The 16,361-nt window shown below is 38.8% G+C and overlaps 1 protein-coding gene across 2 annotated transcripts in view; it reads left to right on the forward strand.

Annotated features, from left to right (window-relative positions):
- The first annotated feature begins 221 nt into the window (after positions 1 to 221).
- SLK (STE20 like kinase) overlaps positions 222 to 16,361 on the forward strand; it is a 58,952-nt gene continuing 42,812 nt past the window's right edge. Inside the window, exon 1 of one of the 2 annotated variants that reach the window (XM_021700225.1) lies at positions 222 to 769. In XM_021700225.1, coding sequence (XP_021555900.1) covers positions 620 to 769 — 150 coding nt within the window. In that variant the 5' untranslated portion in view covers positions 222 to 619. The remainder of the gene's footprint in view (positions 770 to 16,361) is intronic. The other variant, XM_021700224.1, reaches the window with a different exon arrangement.

Raw genomic sequence — 16,361 nt, forward strand, 5'->3', positions numbered from 1 at the left:
GGCGTCTGCGCGCGCTCCAGGACGAGGCTGTGTGGGCTGGGGAGCGAGCGAGGCGGCAGTGGCGCCTCAGAGCTGAAGGGACGCGCGGGCCTGGAGCCTCGGGAGCAGACGGCTGCGGGGACACCCTGGGCTCGCGGCCCGAGGCGAGAGAGCTCGGCCTGTCGACTGCCCGCTTCAGGGGCCGCCGCCGCCGCGTCCCTCGCCCGAAGTGGCCGCCGCCCCAGGAGATTCGCCGTGACACGGGCCTAATCCGCGGCGCTGCGGACGTCCGGACCGCTCGGACCCGTCGGGCCGGGCCGGGTGGGGACTAGCGTCCGGGCAGGTGCCGCCCCCTGAGGGCCGGCCGGGCGCCCAGCGCCCACTGGCGCGGCCCGCGACCCGGGCTCAGCCGAGGGGCAGCCCGTGCAGCCCGCAACCGCACCCCCCCTCGTCCCGAGGGCCGGAGCCCGAGTCGCGCCCCGCCCTCCCCGGGCACGGCCCGGCTGGAGCGGCGGGAGCCGGGAAAGCCCGCGCCCGCCGTCGCCGCCCGCCGGGCTCGCGCGGAGAAGAGGGAGGAGAAACTTTGCCTTTCATTGTTGCTTTTAGTCCTTAAGTGCAAGGAACTCTGCCGGGAGGAAAAATGTCCTTCTTCAATTTCCGTAAGATCTTCAAGTTGGGGAGTGACAAGAAGAAGAAGCAATACGAACATGTGAAGAGGGATCTGAACCCCGAGGAGTTTTGGGAAATTATAGGAGAATTGGGGGACGGAGCCTTTGGGAAAGTGTACAAGGTAAGAAGGAGAAAACGGGAAGTTGCACTTGTAAGGTAAAACAGCCACTGGTCTGGGTGGCACGAGGATTTCTTGCTCCCCTTGTCCCTTTCCCGTCTCTTGCCCCTTCTTCTGACTTCGTAAAGGTACATTAGAACTTTATTTAGGTTATCATCCAAGGAGTAGCTAAGACCATGAGTGTAAGGTTGAACAAAATGGGGCCTGCATGTAGTTTAGACTGATAGCTAAAGGGAAGCAGGGTTATAGAGTCTCCTCTGTCAAACTTTAAAGGAAATGAGGGTGTTCGTTAATTTAAAGGAGGGGTCTCGTTTTAAAATCAGAAACTCGGTGTGCTTTTCAATGGATTTATATTTGTCTACTAGCTGTTTGCCTTCATTTATGCGTGCTTGTACTAAAGCAGTTCCCTTTTTAGGGTCCAGGGCATGTATTTGGTTTTATTTATGGCTAATATATAACCAGTCTTCTGGGATGCGAGCAAAGTGATTGCTACTTGCAGGCTATTCTTCAGTTGGTTGCTTGACAACATACTATAAAACGGAATGGAATTTCTGATAGAAATTTTCCAGAAGAAAACCTGCATCTGGTACTAGTTTCTAAATATAATTACAGCAAGCACTGACTAGAAGTCGCTACTAGTGCTTAAGAAATTAAAAAAAAAAAAACAAACCATATATGCAGACATATTTTTATATATATTTCAGTAGAGTTTTGATGTCTCAACATGAAGGATTAATGTTAACTGTTTATATTTCTTAAGCAGTATATGAATGATGTCATTGGAATATTTTCATCCTGAAGGGTGAGGTTTTTATGAGACACAGTTCGGGGGAAGGACCCACAAGGTTGCCTAGAAGTGAAAACATAAATAACTTATGTTTATACAGGATTTTGCAGTTTTTAAGTCACTTTCACGTAATCCCCCCCTCCCCCCACAAAAAAAGCCTGTGAGGTAGGCAGGTCAGTAATATCTGCATTTCACAGATGAGGACACTGAGACTCAGAAAATTTTCAAAGTCACTTAAGTCACAGATTTGAACTCTAGTCTTCCGACCCTGTATTTGCTATCGTTTTTCACTTATTTTTCTCCTAAGTATCACACTTTTGCCTTTGCCCTGCCTCAGATGCATGTCACAGCTCCCAGTCCTCGTTTTTTCACTCCGGATGGAATAGCCACTCCTCTCTGTGTTCTTTCAAAACACATTGTCACATGGCTACCATAGCACTTGTTACATATTGTAGTTTAGATGATAAAACTAGGGCCCTGGATTGTGCTATATGTTTGGGTTTATCTATTGCCTGAGCACATAGTACATCTCTCTCTCTGTTGAATTGAAAGAACGTTTGTTACCTGCAGGTGAATGCTATTGAAACTATCGTATGCTGTCAAAGTTGGCAAAATAAACTTCATTGTTTGTGTGGAGGGTAGAGTATGGGTTGCAGCAAGAACTTACAGTACAGTGTAAGGTGGGAAGAGCTTTTAGTGCTGTGGGAAGATCACTTTTGGGAGTCAAGAATTGTCTTAGTGCTGGCTGTCACAAACCAGCTTTGTGGTCTTAAACAGAACACTTCTCTGGATCTTCGTTTTCTTAGCTGAAAAATTCTGCATTTCCCTGAACATTTGTTTAGATTCCTTCACTCATTATTGTACTGAGTATGCAGTTATTTAAGAAGGGCAAAAATAAATCCTCAGGGCATCTGGAATCCGGTAGTTAGAAGGCAGTAGGTGATTATGGGCACTTTTCATGGTATACATGTTTTATCAAATAGAAACAGTGTAGTATTAAGACACTGGCTCTGGAGTTGGACTATATCTGGGCTCTCTCAATAGCAGCCTGTGACCTTGGGCAAGTTACTTAACTGTTCATGTCTCACTTTTCTCATCAGTAAGACTTGGTCCTCAGTGTGTGGGAATTAAAGGAATAAATGTAAGGCATGTGGAAAGGGCTCAGCGAGTGGTAGAGATTACTGTTATTCCATTTAGAGCTCAGAAGCAAAATATGGGATGGGACAGGAAAAGGGGCCTACGAAGATAGTAAACCATTTTCTTGTTTTCCCATGGCACAGGCAGGTTGTGGGGATTTCATTTTTTAATGACACTTTCTACAAAATGTAACATATACTTCCTATAGTGAAACATAAATTGACAATTTTCTGAAAAATAAGAGACTTACTCCATGTAGTTGAACACTATAAAATTGTGTCAAAGGTAATATTTGTGAGCTTGATAATTATTTTAGGGTGATATTTGAAAAGCATGAGTTCTTTGCATTTTACTTTTTTTCATTTCACTATTCTGTGCTTCCAAGGAATGGGCTCTGAGATTTTTTTTTTTTTAAAGAGAATTTAAGGGGCACCTGGGTGGCTCAGTCGTTAAGCATCTGCCTTCGGCTCAGGTCATGATCCCAGGGTCCTGGGACGGAGCCCCTGCCCGCGTCGGGCTCCCTGCTCAGTGGGGAGCCTGCTTCTCCCTCTGCCTGCCGCTGCCCCTGCTTGTGCTCTCTCTCTGTCAAATAAATAAATAAAATCTTTAAAAAAAAAAAAAGAAAATTTAAAATTTAAGCTTACCTGGCCTGTTTTGCCTTTTTCCTAAAAGTTTTTTTGTTTTCCAAGATCTCTAGAAATTTTAAATATATAGACTTCCTCTTCGTGGAGGAACAAGCTAGCAAACCTTAATATTCTATGTAGTAGTATGCAGTAGAAAACTGTTTCTAAAATTGACTCTAATTTGTTTGTGAAAATTAGTAATTGTTACAAAGATTAAATGGTAAATAGGCAACCATCTCATGTATATATTTAGTTTATTTGAAACATTTTTCTATCATACAGTTTTATTCCTTCCACTTGGTTCAGCACTATACACCTTTGTAACAGCTACTTTCTTGCCTGAAAAATCTTCACTGTTTTGTTTTCTCTTTTAAATGTAGTATTATTTGACTTATGAACAAAGATATGTAGTATCTCTCACGGTTTTTTATGTTTGGGTTTTTGTTGCTTTTAACAAAAAAAGAATGACATAAAATCATGTATTGAACAGAAACTGAATTCCTGACTGTGTGCTGGATGAAAGTGATTCTTTCTATGGCCCTGATGGGCATGTGCCTTTTTAAAAAAAATAGTGAAATATGTATGTGAGGTTCATGTTTATCACCTAGAGCTGTAGTTTATTTCCATTGTTGCATGGAATTCCATTTTATGATTATATCACCATTATTTACCATTGTACTATTAATGGATATATCATTCATTTCCAGTTTTGGGCTGTTACACCCAGTTCTGGTGTATTTATGCATAAGTTTTGCTGAGACTTAACTCAGGAGTAGAATTGCTGGGTTATAGAGTAGTGTAACTTTAATTTCACTAGTGATACCAAACTATCAACGTTCCCACAAGAAGTGTATGAGAATTTCCTTGCTCTGCATCTTTTTTTCAACAAACATTTGGTATTGTCAGAATTTTTAATTTTTGACAATCTTATGTTACGTTTTTCATTATGGTTTTAATTCATCTTTCTCTGACTGCTAAGTAATTCTTTTTATCAGTTTTTTTGGTAATGGATTTCCTTTTTTGTGTTCAAGTTTTTTATTCATGTTCCTATTGGATGTCCTTTTCTTGTTTATTTGTAGTGTATTCTGGATTTTAACCATTTACTAAATATATTCTCATTCTGTGACTTGTCTTTTTATTTTCTTTATGGTGTCTCTTTATGAACAGGAAGTTTTTGATTTTAATGTGGTGCAATTTGTCAGTTTCTTCCTTTCAGTTAATACTTTTTGTATTGTGTTTTAAGAAATTATTTCCTAACCTGAGATGAAGATAACGCCTAGTATTATCTTCCAAAGTCTTTATGATTTTGCCTTTAAGTTAGGTTTCTAATCCACCTAGAATAGGTTTTTGTAAGTGGTTTGAGGTAAGGGTCTAATTTCATTTTTTTCTTCATCCGAATGCCTAATTATCCCAGAACCCATCATCGGGGGTAAACTTTTTTCTCACTGCGTTACAGGGCCCTGTCTATTATATAACATACCTGTTTTTGTGATCTTGATTTCTTTTTTCCATTGATGTGTTTCTGTTCCTGTACCATTTTTTCACTGTCTTAATTAGGAAAGCCTTAAAATAAATCTCTGCTAGAGTACAGCTTCCCCATGTTCTTCATTAACAGTATCTAGTATATCCTTGGCTCATTGTGCTTGCGTGTACATTGTAGAATTGGCTTAAGTTCCACAAAACCCTGCTGTGTTTTTTTGGAGGGATTTTATTAAATTTATAAATCAGTTTTGAAAAAATTAACACCTCTGATACTGAGTCTTCCTATTTATGCACATGTTTTACCTCTAGGTCTTTTTTAGTATTTCTCAATAATGGATTATAATTTTTCTCCCTAGAAGTCTTGGGAGTTCAAACTGCTTCCAGAGTGTCTTTTTTTTTTTTTTTAATTTTTTTTTTGAAGATTTTATTTATTTATTTGACAGAGAGAGACACAGTGAGAGAGGGAACACAAGCAGGGGGAGTGGGAGAGGGAGAAGCAGGCTTCCCGCGGAGCAGGGAACCCGATGCTGGGCTCGATCCCAGGACTCTGGGATCATGACCTGAGCTGAAGGCAGACGCTTAACGACTGAGCCACCCAGGCGCCCCCCCCCTTTTTTTTTAAGATTTATTTATTTGGGGGGGGGCGGAGAGAGAGAAAGAGGACAAGAGACAGAGCATGAGTACGGGGAGGGGCAGAGGGAGAGGGAGAGAATCTCAAGTAGACTCCCCACTGAGCACAGAGCCTGACATAGCCCCAACTCACAGCACTGAGATACGACCTGAGCTGAAATCAAGAGTCAGACACAACCTACCGAGCCACCCAGGCACTTCAAGAGTGTCTTAAATGCTTTGTGTTTCCTGTTGGAGTTTCCAACTTGTTTTGGTTGTATACAGTTTTCAGTAAGTCTTCTGAGAAAGGATCCATGGAAGGTACATTGCCTGTCTGAATATATCTTTATTATAATGTCATATTTGATGTATAGTTTGGTTATAGAATTCTAGTTCAAAGATAAGTTTTTCTGGGGCGCCTGGGTGGCTCAGTCGGTTAAGCGTCTGCCTTTGGCTCAGGTCATGATCTCAGGGTCCTGGAGTCGAACCCCGCATCGGGTTCCCTGCTTCCTGCTCAGTGGAGAGTCTGCTTCTCCCTCTCCCTCTGACCCTCCTCCCTGCTTGTACATTCGTGCTCTCTCTCTGTCTCAAATAAATAAAATATTTAAAAAATAAGTTTTTTTGTGAATTTTATAGACTTTTCCCATTCATTGCCTTTTATCTTCAAGTGTTGCTATTAAGAGTCCCATGCCGGGAGCCTGGGTGGCTCAGTCAGTTAAGCGTCTGCCTTCAGCTCAGGTCATGATCCTGGGGTCCTGGGATTGAGTCCGGCATCGGGCTCCCTGCTCAGTGGGGAGCCTGCTTCTCCCTCGTCCTCTGCCCCTCCCCCTGCTTGTGCTCTCTCCCTCTCTCTCTTTCTGACAAAGAAATAAATAAAATGGTAAGTAAAAAAAAGCCCCATGCCATTTTGTTTTGTGATTCTTTGTGATCTTTTTCTTTTCATAGCTTTTAAGATTTCTTTTAATTCCCTCCCTTTTCATGGTGGTGAACTTTGATATAAGTTTTCCCTGTGCTTTTCATTTTGCTGGGCTCTTGGTTAGTCCTTTCAATCCCAAAACCGGTATCCTTTGGTTCTGTGACATTTTTATGTATTATTTATTTGGACCAACCCCCTAGGCAATGGTTCTTGCTGTGGCCTCAGGATTTCCCATGTTTCTAAATTCAGTGGATACTTACACCATACTTATATTCTCAGGAGCATTTGATACATTTGACCAATCCTTTTCTTTAAAAAGCTCATCTTTTAGTTTTTAGATCACCACACTCTTGATATTTTTCCCATTTCTGTGTCCACTCCTCAGACTTTTGCTGGCTTTTCTTCCTTTTTTGACTTTTAAGTGTTGGGATTCTGCAGGACTTGGGTGTAGGCCCTGTTTTCTTTTTCTTTTCCAGTAAGAGTCCATCTTCTCCCATGGCTTCAATTACAGTCTAAATGCAATTTATGTCTCTACTCCAAGACCTCCCTTTTGAATTCCAGACGCATGCATCTAAGTATCTATTAGAGATTTCCACTTGGATATCTCACAGTTTTCTTAAACAACAAGTCCAAAACACGAACTAATTGATCTCTTGATGTCAGCCTCATATTTGCTTCTCTTACGTTCTTCATTCAGTAATTGACATCTCTGTCTACCAGTTACATAGGCGAGAGACCTGGAGGTCATTCTTAACACCTTCTGCTTCCTTACCCACAAAACCCAGTGTAATTACCAAGGCCTGTTAATTCTACCTATTAAATATTTCTTCACTGTCGCAATACTAGTCAAAATTGCCATTACCTCTTACCTAGACTACTACAAGTTATTGGTGCGTTTTGAGCTTCATATAAATGTAATCATATATGTGTTCTTTTGTGTCTAGCTTCCTTTGCTCAACAGTTTCATTTCTTCTGTATAGATACCCAGTTATCCTGGCACCATTTACTGAAAAGACCATCCTTTCCTTACTGCTTTTGCAGTGCCTCCATCATATATCAAATGTCCATATACATGGTATATATTATTTCTATAGGACAGATTCCTAAAAGTAGAATTGTTAGGACAAAATAAAGATCATTTATTAATGCTTACTGTGAAACTACCCTAGAAAGGTTGTGCAAATTTATTTTTCAATTTTTAATTATACAAATAATTAAAGAATATTTATTATAAAAATTAACTTACTAGAAATAAAGTTAGTCTTCTTGACCATTACTCCAATTACTTTTCCTTCTTTTATATCCGTAGTTGTACCTGTTATTATCAGTTTTATGTATATGTTTCCAGATTATTTTTATATGTACTTTTATATCTGTAAATGAGTTCTACCTGTTAAGACAACCCAACAGTGGTCTATATCTGTGCCTTTGTTCCTTAACCTGAATTCAGTGTTAGTTTTTTTTTAAGATTTTTTTAATTTTATTATTTATTTGAGAGAGAGAGAATGAAAGACAGAGAGCATGAGAGGGAGGAGGGTCAGAGGGAGAAGCAGACTCCCCGCTGAGCAGGGAGCCCGATGCGGGACTCGATCCCGGGACTCCAGGATCATGACCTAAGCCGAAGGCAGTCGCTTAACCAACTGAGCCACCCAGGTGCCCCTCAGTGTTAGTTCTTATCCTTTAAAAAAAGGTATTTGCTTTTTCAGTGGGCAAAAGTATCAGTTTATTTCATTTTACATTTCTTTGATTTCTAGAGAGATTACACATTTTAAAAAATAATCTAATTATCCATATTCTAATAGAGTGTTTTCTTGTTGATTTGAGCATACTTTATTATTATGTTTTTAAAGGTTTATTTATTTGAGAGAGGGAGGAGCACTTGTGGGGGGAGAGGCAGAGGGAGAGGGACAAGCAGACTTCCCACTGAGCAGGGAGCCTGACTTGGGGGCTTGATTCCAGGACCCTGGGATCATGACTTGAGCTGAAAGCAGACACTTAACCGACTGAGCCACCCAGGCACCCCTGAAAGTACTTTTTATGTACTATGGAAATGAACACTTTATCATAGATGCTGCAGTTAGTTTATAGTTACCTTATTAGTTTATGTTATTTTTCTGATAAAAAGACATACAGTATTCTTTATTCTGCAAAATCTGTCAATGAGTTACTTTGTTGTTGTTTTTTCTTTGCTTTCATGCTTAGATAAACCTTCCCTACCCAGAAATTAGTTAAATATTTATACATTCTTTTTGACTTTTTAATAGTTCAGTTATAAGGAATTCTAATTCATCTGGAATTTAATTTTCTGTTTGGATTGATATGAGGCTTTATTTCTACCCAAAAAACCAAAATGTATATTTTATCATTTCCAGAAATTTAAATGCTATTGTTTTGAAAATAGAGCAAAGTATAAAGAATATATAAAAATAATTTTACCATGTAGATAACTTTGTTAGCAGTTTTTTATTTTTTATTTTATTTTTTAAAAGATTTTATTTATTGATTTGACAGAGAGAGAGAGCACAAGCAGGGGGAGCTGCAGGCAGAGGGAGAGGGAGAAGCAGCTCCCTGCTGAGCAGAGAGCCCAGCGTGGGGCTCGATCCCGGGACTCTGGGATCATGACCTGAGCCAAAGGCAGCCACTTAAGTGACTGAGCCACCCGGGTGCTCTTGTTAGCAGTTTTTTAAAAAACTCAAGGGGATATTAATATGGTTAGATATTTGAGCAGTACAAAAATGATAAGATTAAAAAATGAAAGTCTTCCCCACCAGTTCTTTTTCCCAAATGGGAAAGAATTCTTGTTAAATAGGTTTGTTACTAGTAGTTATATTAATATAATTCTGAAACTACCTTTGTATATATTATAGGATGGAGCAATTGAGATGATATATTGATGTTTTAGAAACTAGGGTTGAAGTTCTGGGAGAAAGGAGTTAGAAACTTGGAATAGGGAAGAGATGAGAAAGAACTCTGTGATGTTGATTTTTGAATTAGCAGTTTCAGTTATTCAGGTAGTAAATACACACACACACATTTCCATTCTCTCTGAAATGGCCTACAAATAATTATACTATCACTAGTATTCCCAGTTCTTGGCTTCTAAATCCCATTCCCCACTAAAAAGAACCAGAGCTCATTGAAATGGCTCATCCAGGTCTAGGGTAGGAAAGTACAGAAATGATAAAATTGAAAAGGGAAAGCCTTTCAATAGTCCTTTTTTTCCCAAAAGAGTCTGGAATATGCCAGAAAGCAAGGACATGCTCAAAAACTAATGGGGACAGGCCAAAGATTAAGGATAGTTTGAACAAAAATATCAGTGACAAAATAGTAACTTAATAGAAGAATGGTAGTTAATACATATAGATTGATAAAATTAGAAAAACCACTATTTTGCAACCATACGATAATAATTCAGGCAAAGATTATTGATAGATGCTAAGATCATTGTGTGAAAAGTTTTGGAGGAACAGGATTTATTTACATGGTTTGAAAGTATCACCCTATAAGGGTACTTTTTACAGTAGAGAGGTCTGGTGGGTACTGTCTTAAGTGATCAAATAAGGTTAATCACCAGTAATAGGACGAACTGTCATTATGTGTTTTCTGATGTAATTCGATGGGAAATATATAATCACCTAATGTAGTATTCTTGTCAAAAATAGTTAACTTGAATCTAATATAAAGACAAATCCAGATAATGGGACATTCTACAGATAAATGTTTTGGGCTTTTAAATAAGCAGTAGGGGTGCCTGGGTGGATCAGTTGGTTAAGTGCCTGGCTTCTGCCCAGGTCACAATCCCAGGGTCCTGGGATCTAGCCCTTTGGGCTCCCTGCTCAGCAGGGGATTCTGCTTCTCCCTCTGCCCCATTCGTGCTCTCGCTCTTGCTCACTCAATAAATAATCTCTCTCAAATAAATCTCTCTCTCAATCACAATCTCTCTCAAATAAATAAAATCTTTTAAAAAATGTAAACAATAAAGGATTTTTAAAAGACATTTGAAGAGGGACACTTGGGTTTCTCAGTCAGTTGAGCATCCGACTCTTGGTTTCGGCTCAGGTCATAATCTCATGGGTCATGGGGTCAAGCCCCCTGTTATTGGTCTCCCTGGTCAGTGGGGAGTCTGTTTGAAAGATTCTCTCCCTCTGCCCCACCCCTCATGCGTGCTCTCACTCTTTCTCTCTCTCTTTAAAATAAATAAATCTTAAAAAAAAAATAAAGACATTTGAAGACATTTGAATATGGAGTACATATTAGATATATCAATGTTAAATTCTTTGGGCATGATAATTTTGGTTTGTTGAGAGTGTTCTTGGTGGACACATGCTGAAGTTTTGGGAATTGAAGTGCAGTGTACTTTCCAAATGGTATAATAAAAAGGAAATGCCCGTATGTGTATGTTTGTGTGTACATATCTATATGTAAAATATACGTGTATGTATGCTTGTGTGTGTATATGAGAGCGAGAGTATCAGATGTGACAAAATGTTAATTGGTGACAGGTGAGGGGTATAGGTATATGAGCGTTCACTGTTCAGTTCATTCACTTTCTCTGTAGGTTTGACTATTTCAAAATGAAGTAAGGGGTCATACTTGTATTAACAATTTTAAATTGAGATATAATTGACATATAACATTATATTAGTTTCAGGTGTACAACACAATTATTCCATATGTGTATATATTGTAAAGTGATCACAGTAAGTCTAGTTAACATTTGTTACCTTACATAGTTACAAAAAATTTTTTTTTTCTTGTGATGAGAACTTTTAAGATCTAGTCTCTTAGCAACTTTTAAATATGCAGTACAGGGGCACCTGGTTGGCTCAGTTAGTTAAGCGTCTGCCTTCGGTTCTGGTTCTCCTGGGATCAGGCCCTGAGTCGGGCTCCCTACTCGGCAGGGAGCCTGCTTTTTCCTCTCCGTCTGCTGTTCCCCATGCTTGTGCTCTCTCTGTCAAATAAGTAAATAAAATCTTTAAAATAAATAAATAAATATGCAGTACAGCATTGTTAACTATAGTCACCATGCAGTATATTCCATCACCATGACTTACTTACTTTATAACTGGTAGTTTGGTACTTTTGACCTCCTTCACCCATTTTTCCCACCCCTTACCTTCTGCCTCTGGCAATCACCAGAGTCTATTGTCTGTATCTGTGAGCTTGGTTTTTTGTTTTTGTTTTTAGATTCTGCATGTAAGTGAGATCATACGGTATTTGTCTTTATCTGTCTGACTTATTTCACTTAGCATAATGCCTTCAGGGTCCATCTATGTTGTCACAAATGTCACAAAAAGTATGACCCCATATTCTGGGTCATACTTTTAAATACTCTGCACTTTATTTCACTTAACAATTCTCCTTTTCACATTTTTTTTCTCTCCATATACTCATTCATTTTTTTTCTCTCTTTTTCTATGAAAGGAGAGAGTCTCCTTTCAGGCAGGTGACTATTTCTGTATTATACTGTTAAAGTTATTTGGCATTTATTAAATATTATGCTTTGTATTCGATACCACATGAAGTCCAAATTCCTAGCATATATACCTTTATGTTTTAAAGAGGTAGCTGAAACTTTGAACTATAAAAATAACTTTAACATGCTGGCTTTTTTTTTTCTTTCCTTGTAAAATTCATGGTGAGTTTCTTACCTTAACAGTTGTGCATTTTGGTCCTTTATAATTTTAGTGTTGAGAATATTTGTGTGGAAATGATCTTCTTTACCATCTAAACACCTTTATTTTTCTTGAATGAATCTTCAGAAGTAGTACATCTTTGTCTTTTAAATATTTTTTTGTAATTGTCTTTTTGTGTTCTAGTTTTCCATCTTTTCAACTGTGGGATCTGTGCAAATTCCATCAGCTTATCTATCACACAGTTGTCAATTATGTTTTAGTTTATTCATGCTCCTCAGAGTCAGCAAGTCCTTGAAGTAAGTGGGAGGACTGTGTGATCTGATAATTGGTAAAACATTTTGGAAAGTGCAGATTTAGCCAATGTTAACTTATTATTGACATAATTTTGTTGGTGGTTATCTTGAGTGATCAATGACTAAGTTTTGAATAAGTAACCAGAACACTATAAATAAAATAGTGTTTTGGGATATAAAGAGAATATAAAGTATATTCCTTTTACTTCTGCAGAATTGAGAAAATATGAAAATGATTTTTTAAGAAAGGATTTCTGTAATATTTTGTAGAAATTTTAGAAAGAGCGTGTACAGTCCTCATTATTTGCAGATTCTGTATTTGTGAATTTGTCTACTTGTTAAAATTTATTTGTGGCTCCAAAGTCTGTACTCCGTGCTTTCATTCATTTGCATATATGTGCAGAGTTGGGGAAATTGAGTCCCTAGACCTGCTCGTTCCCAGCTGAGATGGAACAAACTGACGCTCTGTCTTCTTTCAGCCCTCACACGGACTTGACTGGAAGATGGGAGACAGTAGAGGGCAGTGCAGTGTAGTGTAAAAGTCTGGCTTTGGTACCAGTTGGATAGGATTTTAATCCCAAACTCTGGTACCTACTTTGGGGCAGCCTCAAGCAAGGCACGTAATACGTTTGAACCTCATTTTCTCTTTTGTACAATAAAAAGGATAGAATCTACCAGAATGAGTTGTGTTTAGGATACAGGATTATAATCTATATGAGATATATATGTTTGTGTACATGTTTCTCTAGGGGCAGTGGGTCAGTATTTGCTAATTCAGTGTTTGCAGTGACTTTATAGAACATAACTACCACAAATAATGAAAATCAACTGCATATCTTTACTAAGTCATGTTTAGTAATTTTACTCTAATTCTGACACTTGTTCCTACCAAAATCTTTTTTTTTTTTTTTTTAATTTTATTTATTTAATTGACAGAGAGAGAGAGAGAGACAGTGAGAGAGGGAACACAAGCAGGGGGAGTGGGAGAGGGAGAAGCAGGCTTCCCGCCGAGCAGGGAGCCCGATGCGGGGCTCGATCCCAGGACCCTGGGATCATGACCCGAGCCGAAGGCAGTCGCTTAACCAACTGAGCCACCCAGGTGCCCCCCTACCAAAATCTTATTAGGACTCTGAAGAGATCACGGAAACAGGTAACAGCAGTGCATATATGCTTCCTTCATATATATGCTTATATATATGCTTCCTTCAGTGCTGTTTCCTTTCTTTTCACTTGACAGCTCTTTGGAACTCTGGGTATTTTTTACCCAAATACTTCATACTACTCTGTTCGTTCCTTCTCTCATCTGTTATCCTCGTCAGTTTTAGAAGGATTATGCCAACAACTATTAAGTTACTGTCTTTCAGCTCCAAACACACCCTTCTCTGCTCTGCTTTATAATGCTGTTCTAAGATTTTGCAAACCACATTTCTGCCTTGTCAGCTGCTCACTTTTAGGTTTCACATATACAGGGCGCTAGAGGGAGGCTGCAGGGAGCAGGAGGAAGAAGGGGCTTGCACGGACTTTCTCTTTGTCTCCTGTGGGCTCCTTGTCTCTCTGCTTTTGTGTTAGTGTGACCACCATCCTAGGGGAGTTCTTCACCCCAGCAACAGTGGTTTCTCTCTGAGGCAGCAGTTGAATCCAGTTTGTAGTTTTCCAGTACTCAAGAGCTGACCTCATCAGTGCCTTTCATAACACCGGCTGTATTTGGCCAGTCTGCTCCTCCTTTAAAGACACCCAAGTTCAACAGGACCCCCTCTTCCAAAATCAGAGATGTTGGCACTAGCCAAGCAGCACTCGTTCCTTAGGGATCTGAGTTTCAGTGGTGTAGAACCTTCCCTGCAAGCCTTGAGGTTTTAATAATTCCAGTCTTTTACCTTGGCTCCTCTGGTCCTATGGGTGGTAGCTTCTCCCTGCACTTGTTACCTCCCTTGTCTCTCATGTTCTTTATCTTTTTAGTTACCTACATACCAACATAGTTAATAATGATATTGAATTCTGTTAAAATACATTGATTTCTTTCTGTAGCTGGGCCTTTTCTGGTACAAAGATTAAATAATAAATGGAGAGTGCAGAGAACAGTGTTTGGCGCAAGGTAATTGCTCAATTAAAAACATCTAATAGCTTAGTGGATATTATTATATAGACTAGCATACTTGAAAGAACTTGGGATTTTTATAGCCTTTTCTTTGCAAAATACTAAAATTTCCAGTTTACATAGCTCAAAAAACATAATCACATTAATATCGATATGCTCAAATATCACCTTCTTAGTGAGGTCTAACTTAACTACCCTATTTAAATTGTAACCTCTTTCCTGTGCCCACTTGACTATCTCCTCATCTTATTACCTTATTTTTTCCATAGTACTAATTACTAATAGACTCTTTATATGCCTATTGACTGTCCTCTTCCCACAATTTAAGTGCCATGAGGGCAGAGAGATTTTGTATATTCTTTACATTGTCAGCATCTGGAACAGTGTCTGACATAAAAGGCACTCAATAAGTATTGAAAGAATGAATTAATTTTAGCAGATCAACTCGAGCACACTTTAGTAGATTTGTATACTGCGTATACAGATTTTTGTGGAGTGCTGTGTTTGTGTTTCTACAGCTCTGACCAATGTCTGTAGGTAGTTGATTAACATTAACTGTGATTTGGATTGTTTAGTTTTTATATTTTGTTATGGTTGCATGTCCTTATGCACTGGACAGTTAGGGTCTTATCTCTTGTCTTGGTGGTAGGAGGAATACCTTTGAGTTCTCAACCTTTTCGTTCAAATCATCCAAATCAGTAGAATCAATCTCAGTGATTATCAAAGTGATTGAATTCTTCTCTTTCTCTTTTTATTCTTTGTCTTTTAGATTCTTTCTGTATTTATCTTTTTTTTTTCCTTTGGCCTTCCCATTTTGATTAACACCTCTCCGGTACTAAAGAAGTCATCTATATTTTCTGTGCTGGTGTTTCAATTTCCAGCTGACAATTTTATTAAAATATATTTCTCATTATGGAAATATTAAATAGTCTTAGAAAATATAGAAATGTAGGAAGAAAATAAAGATTTAAAAATTACTCATATTCTCACCACCCAGGAAATAAACTGTTAAAACAAGAGTAATATAAGAGGATATAGTTTTTCTTTTAGAACATGAAACCAGTTCAGGAAACTCAGATAAGTTATGTTTCCCTGTAGTAATGTGGCCACACTCTATTCATGATTCATGAGAATAAAAACATTGAAGGGTGCCTGGGTGGCTCGTCGGTTAAGTGTCTGCCTTTGGCTCTGGTCGTGATCCCAGGGTCCTGGGATCCAGCCCCACATCGGGCTCTCTGCTTGGCAGGGAGCCTGCTTCTCCCTTTCCCTCTGCCACTCCCCCTGCTTGTGCTCTCTCTCTCTCTCTGTCAAATAAATAAATGAAATCGTTAAGAAAAGAAAAAAGAAAAAGAAAAAACATTGATTTTTAGGTGATCATGATTGATCTTTGAAAACTTTATCAATAGAAGTTATATCTTCTTTAAATCAATATTCATTATTCCATTTGTTTAGTTAGTTCATTAAATCTTTATGTGAAGAATTTTCGTGCTTTTAAGTAGTAGATAGATGAAGCTATTTCTTTTTTAACATTTTATATTTGTTCAAAGGATATTTTCACACATTTGCCAATATTTATTTCAGTTTTGATTTTCAGAGTTCTCTAGAACCAGATCCTGAAGAGTAATCAAGTCATTTTCAAGCAATTATATAAAAGGCACTATATATATATATATATTTTTTTTTTTTTTTTAAGATTTTATTTATTTATTTGACACAGAGAGACACACAGGGAGAGAGGGAACACAAGCAGGGGGAGTGGGAGAGGGAGAAGCAGACTTCCCGCTGAGCAGAGAGCCCCATGTGGGGCTCGATCCCAGGACCCTTGGATTATGACCTGAGCTGAAGGCAGACGCTTAACGACTGAGCCACCCAGGCGCCCCGGCATTATATTTTCTAATGTAACTTTTATTTATTACTTAGAGTAACCAAATGGTACCGTTGTTGGTTTAATCATTATATCCAGAGGACTAGAATAATGGAGTTTGTCACTATAAAGTACTTTAGAGATTATCTAGTG

Source organism: Neomonachus schauinslandi, chromosome 6, assembly GCF_002201575.2.
Source record: "Neomonachus schauinslandi chromosome 6, ASM220157v2, whole genome shotgun sequence".
Taxonomy (NCBI): Eukaryota; Metazoa; Chordata; class Mammalia; order Carnivora; family Phocidae; genus Neomonachus; species Neomonachus schauinslandi.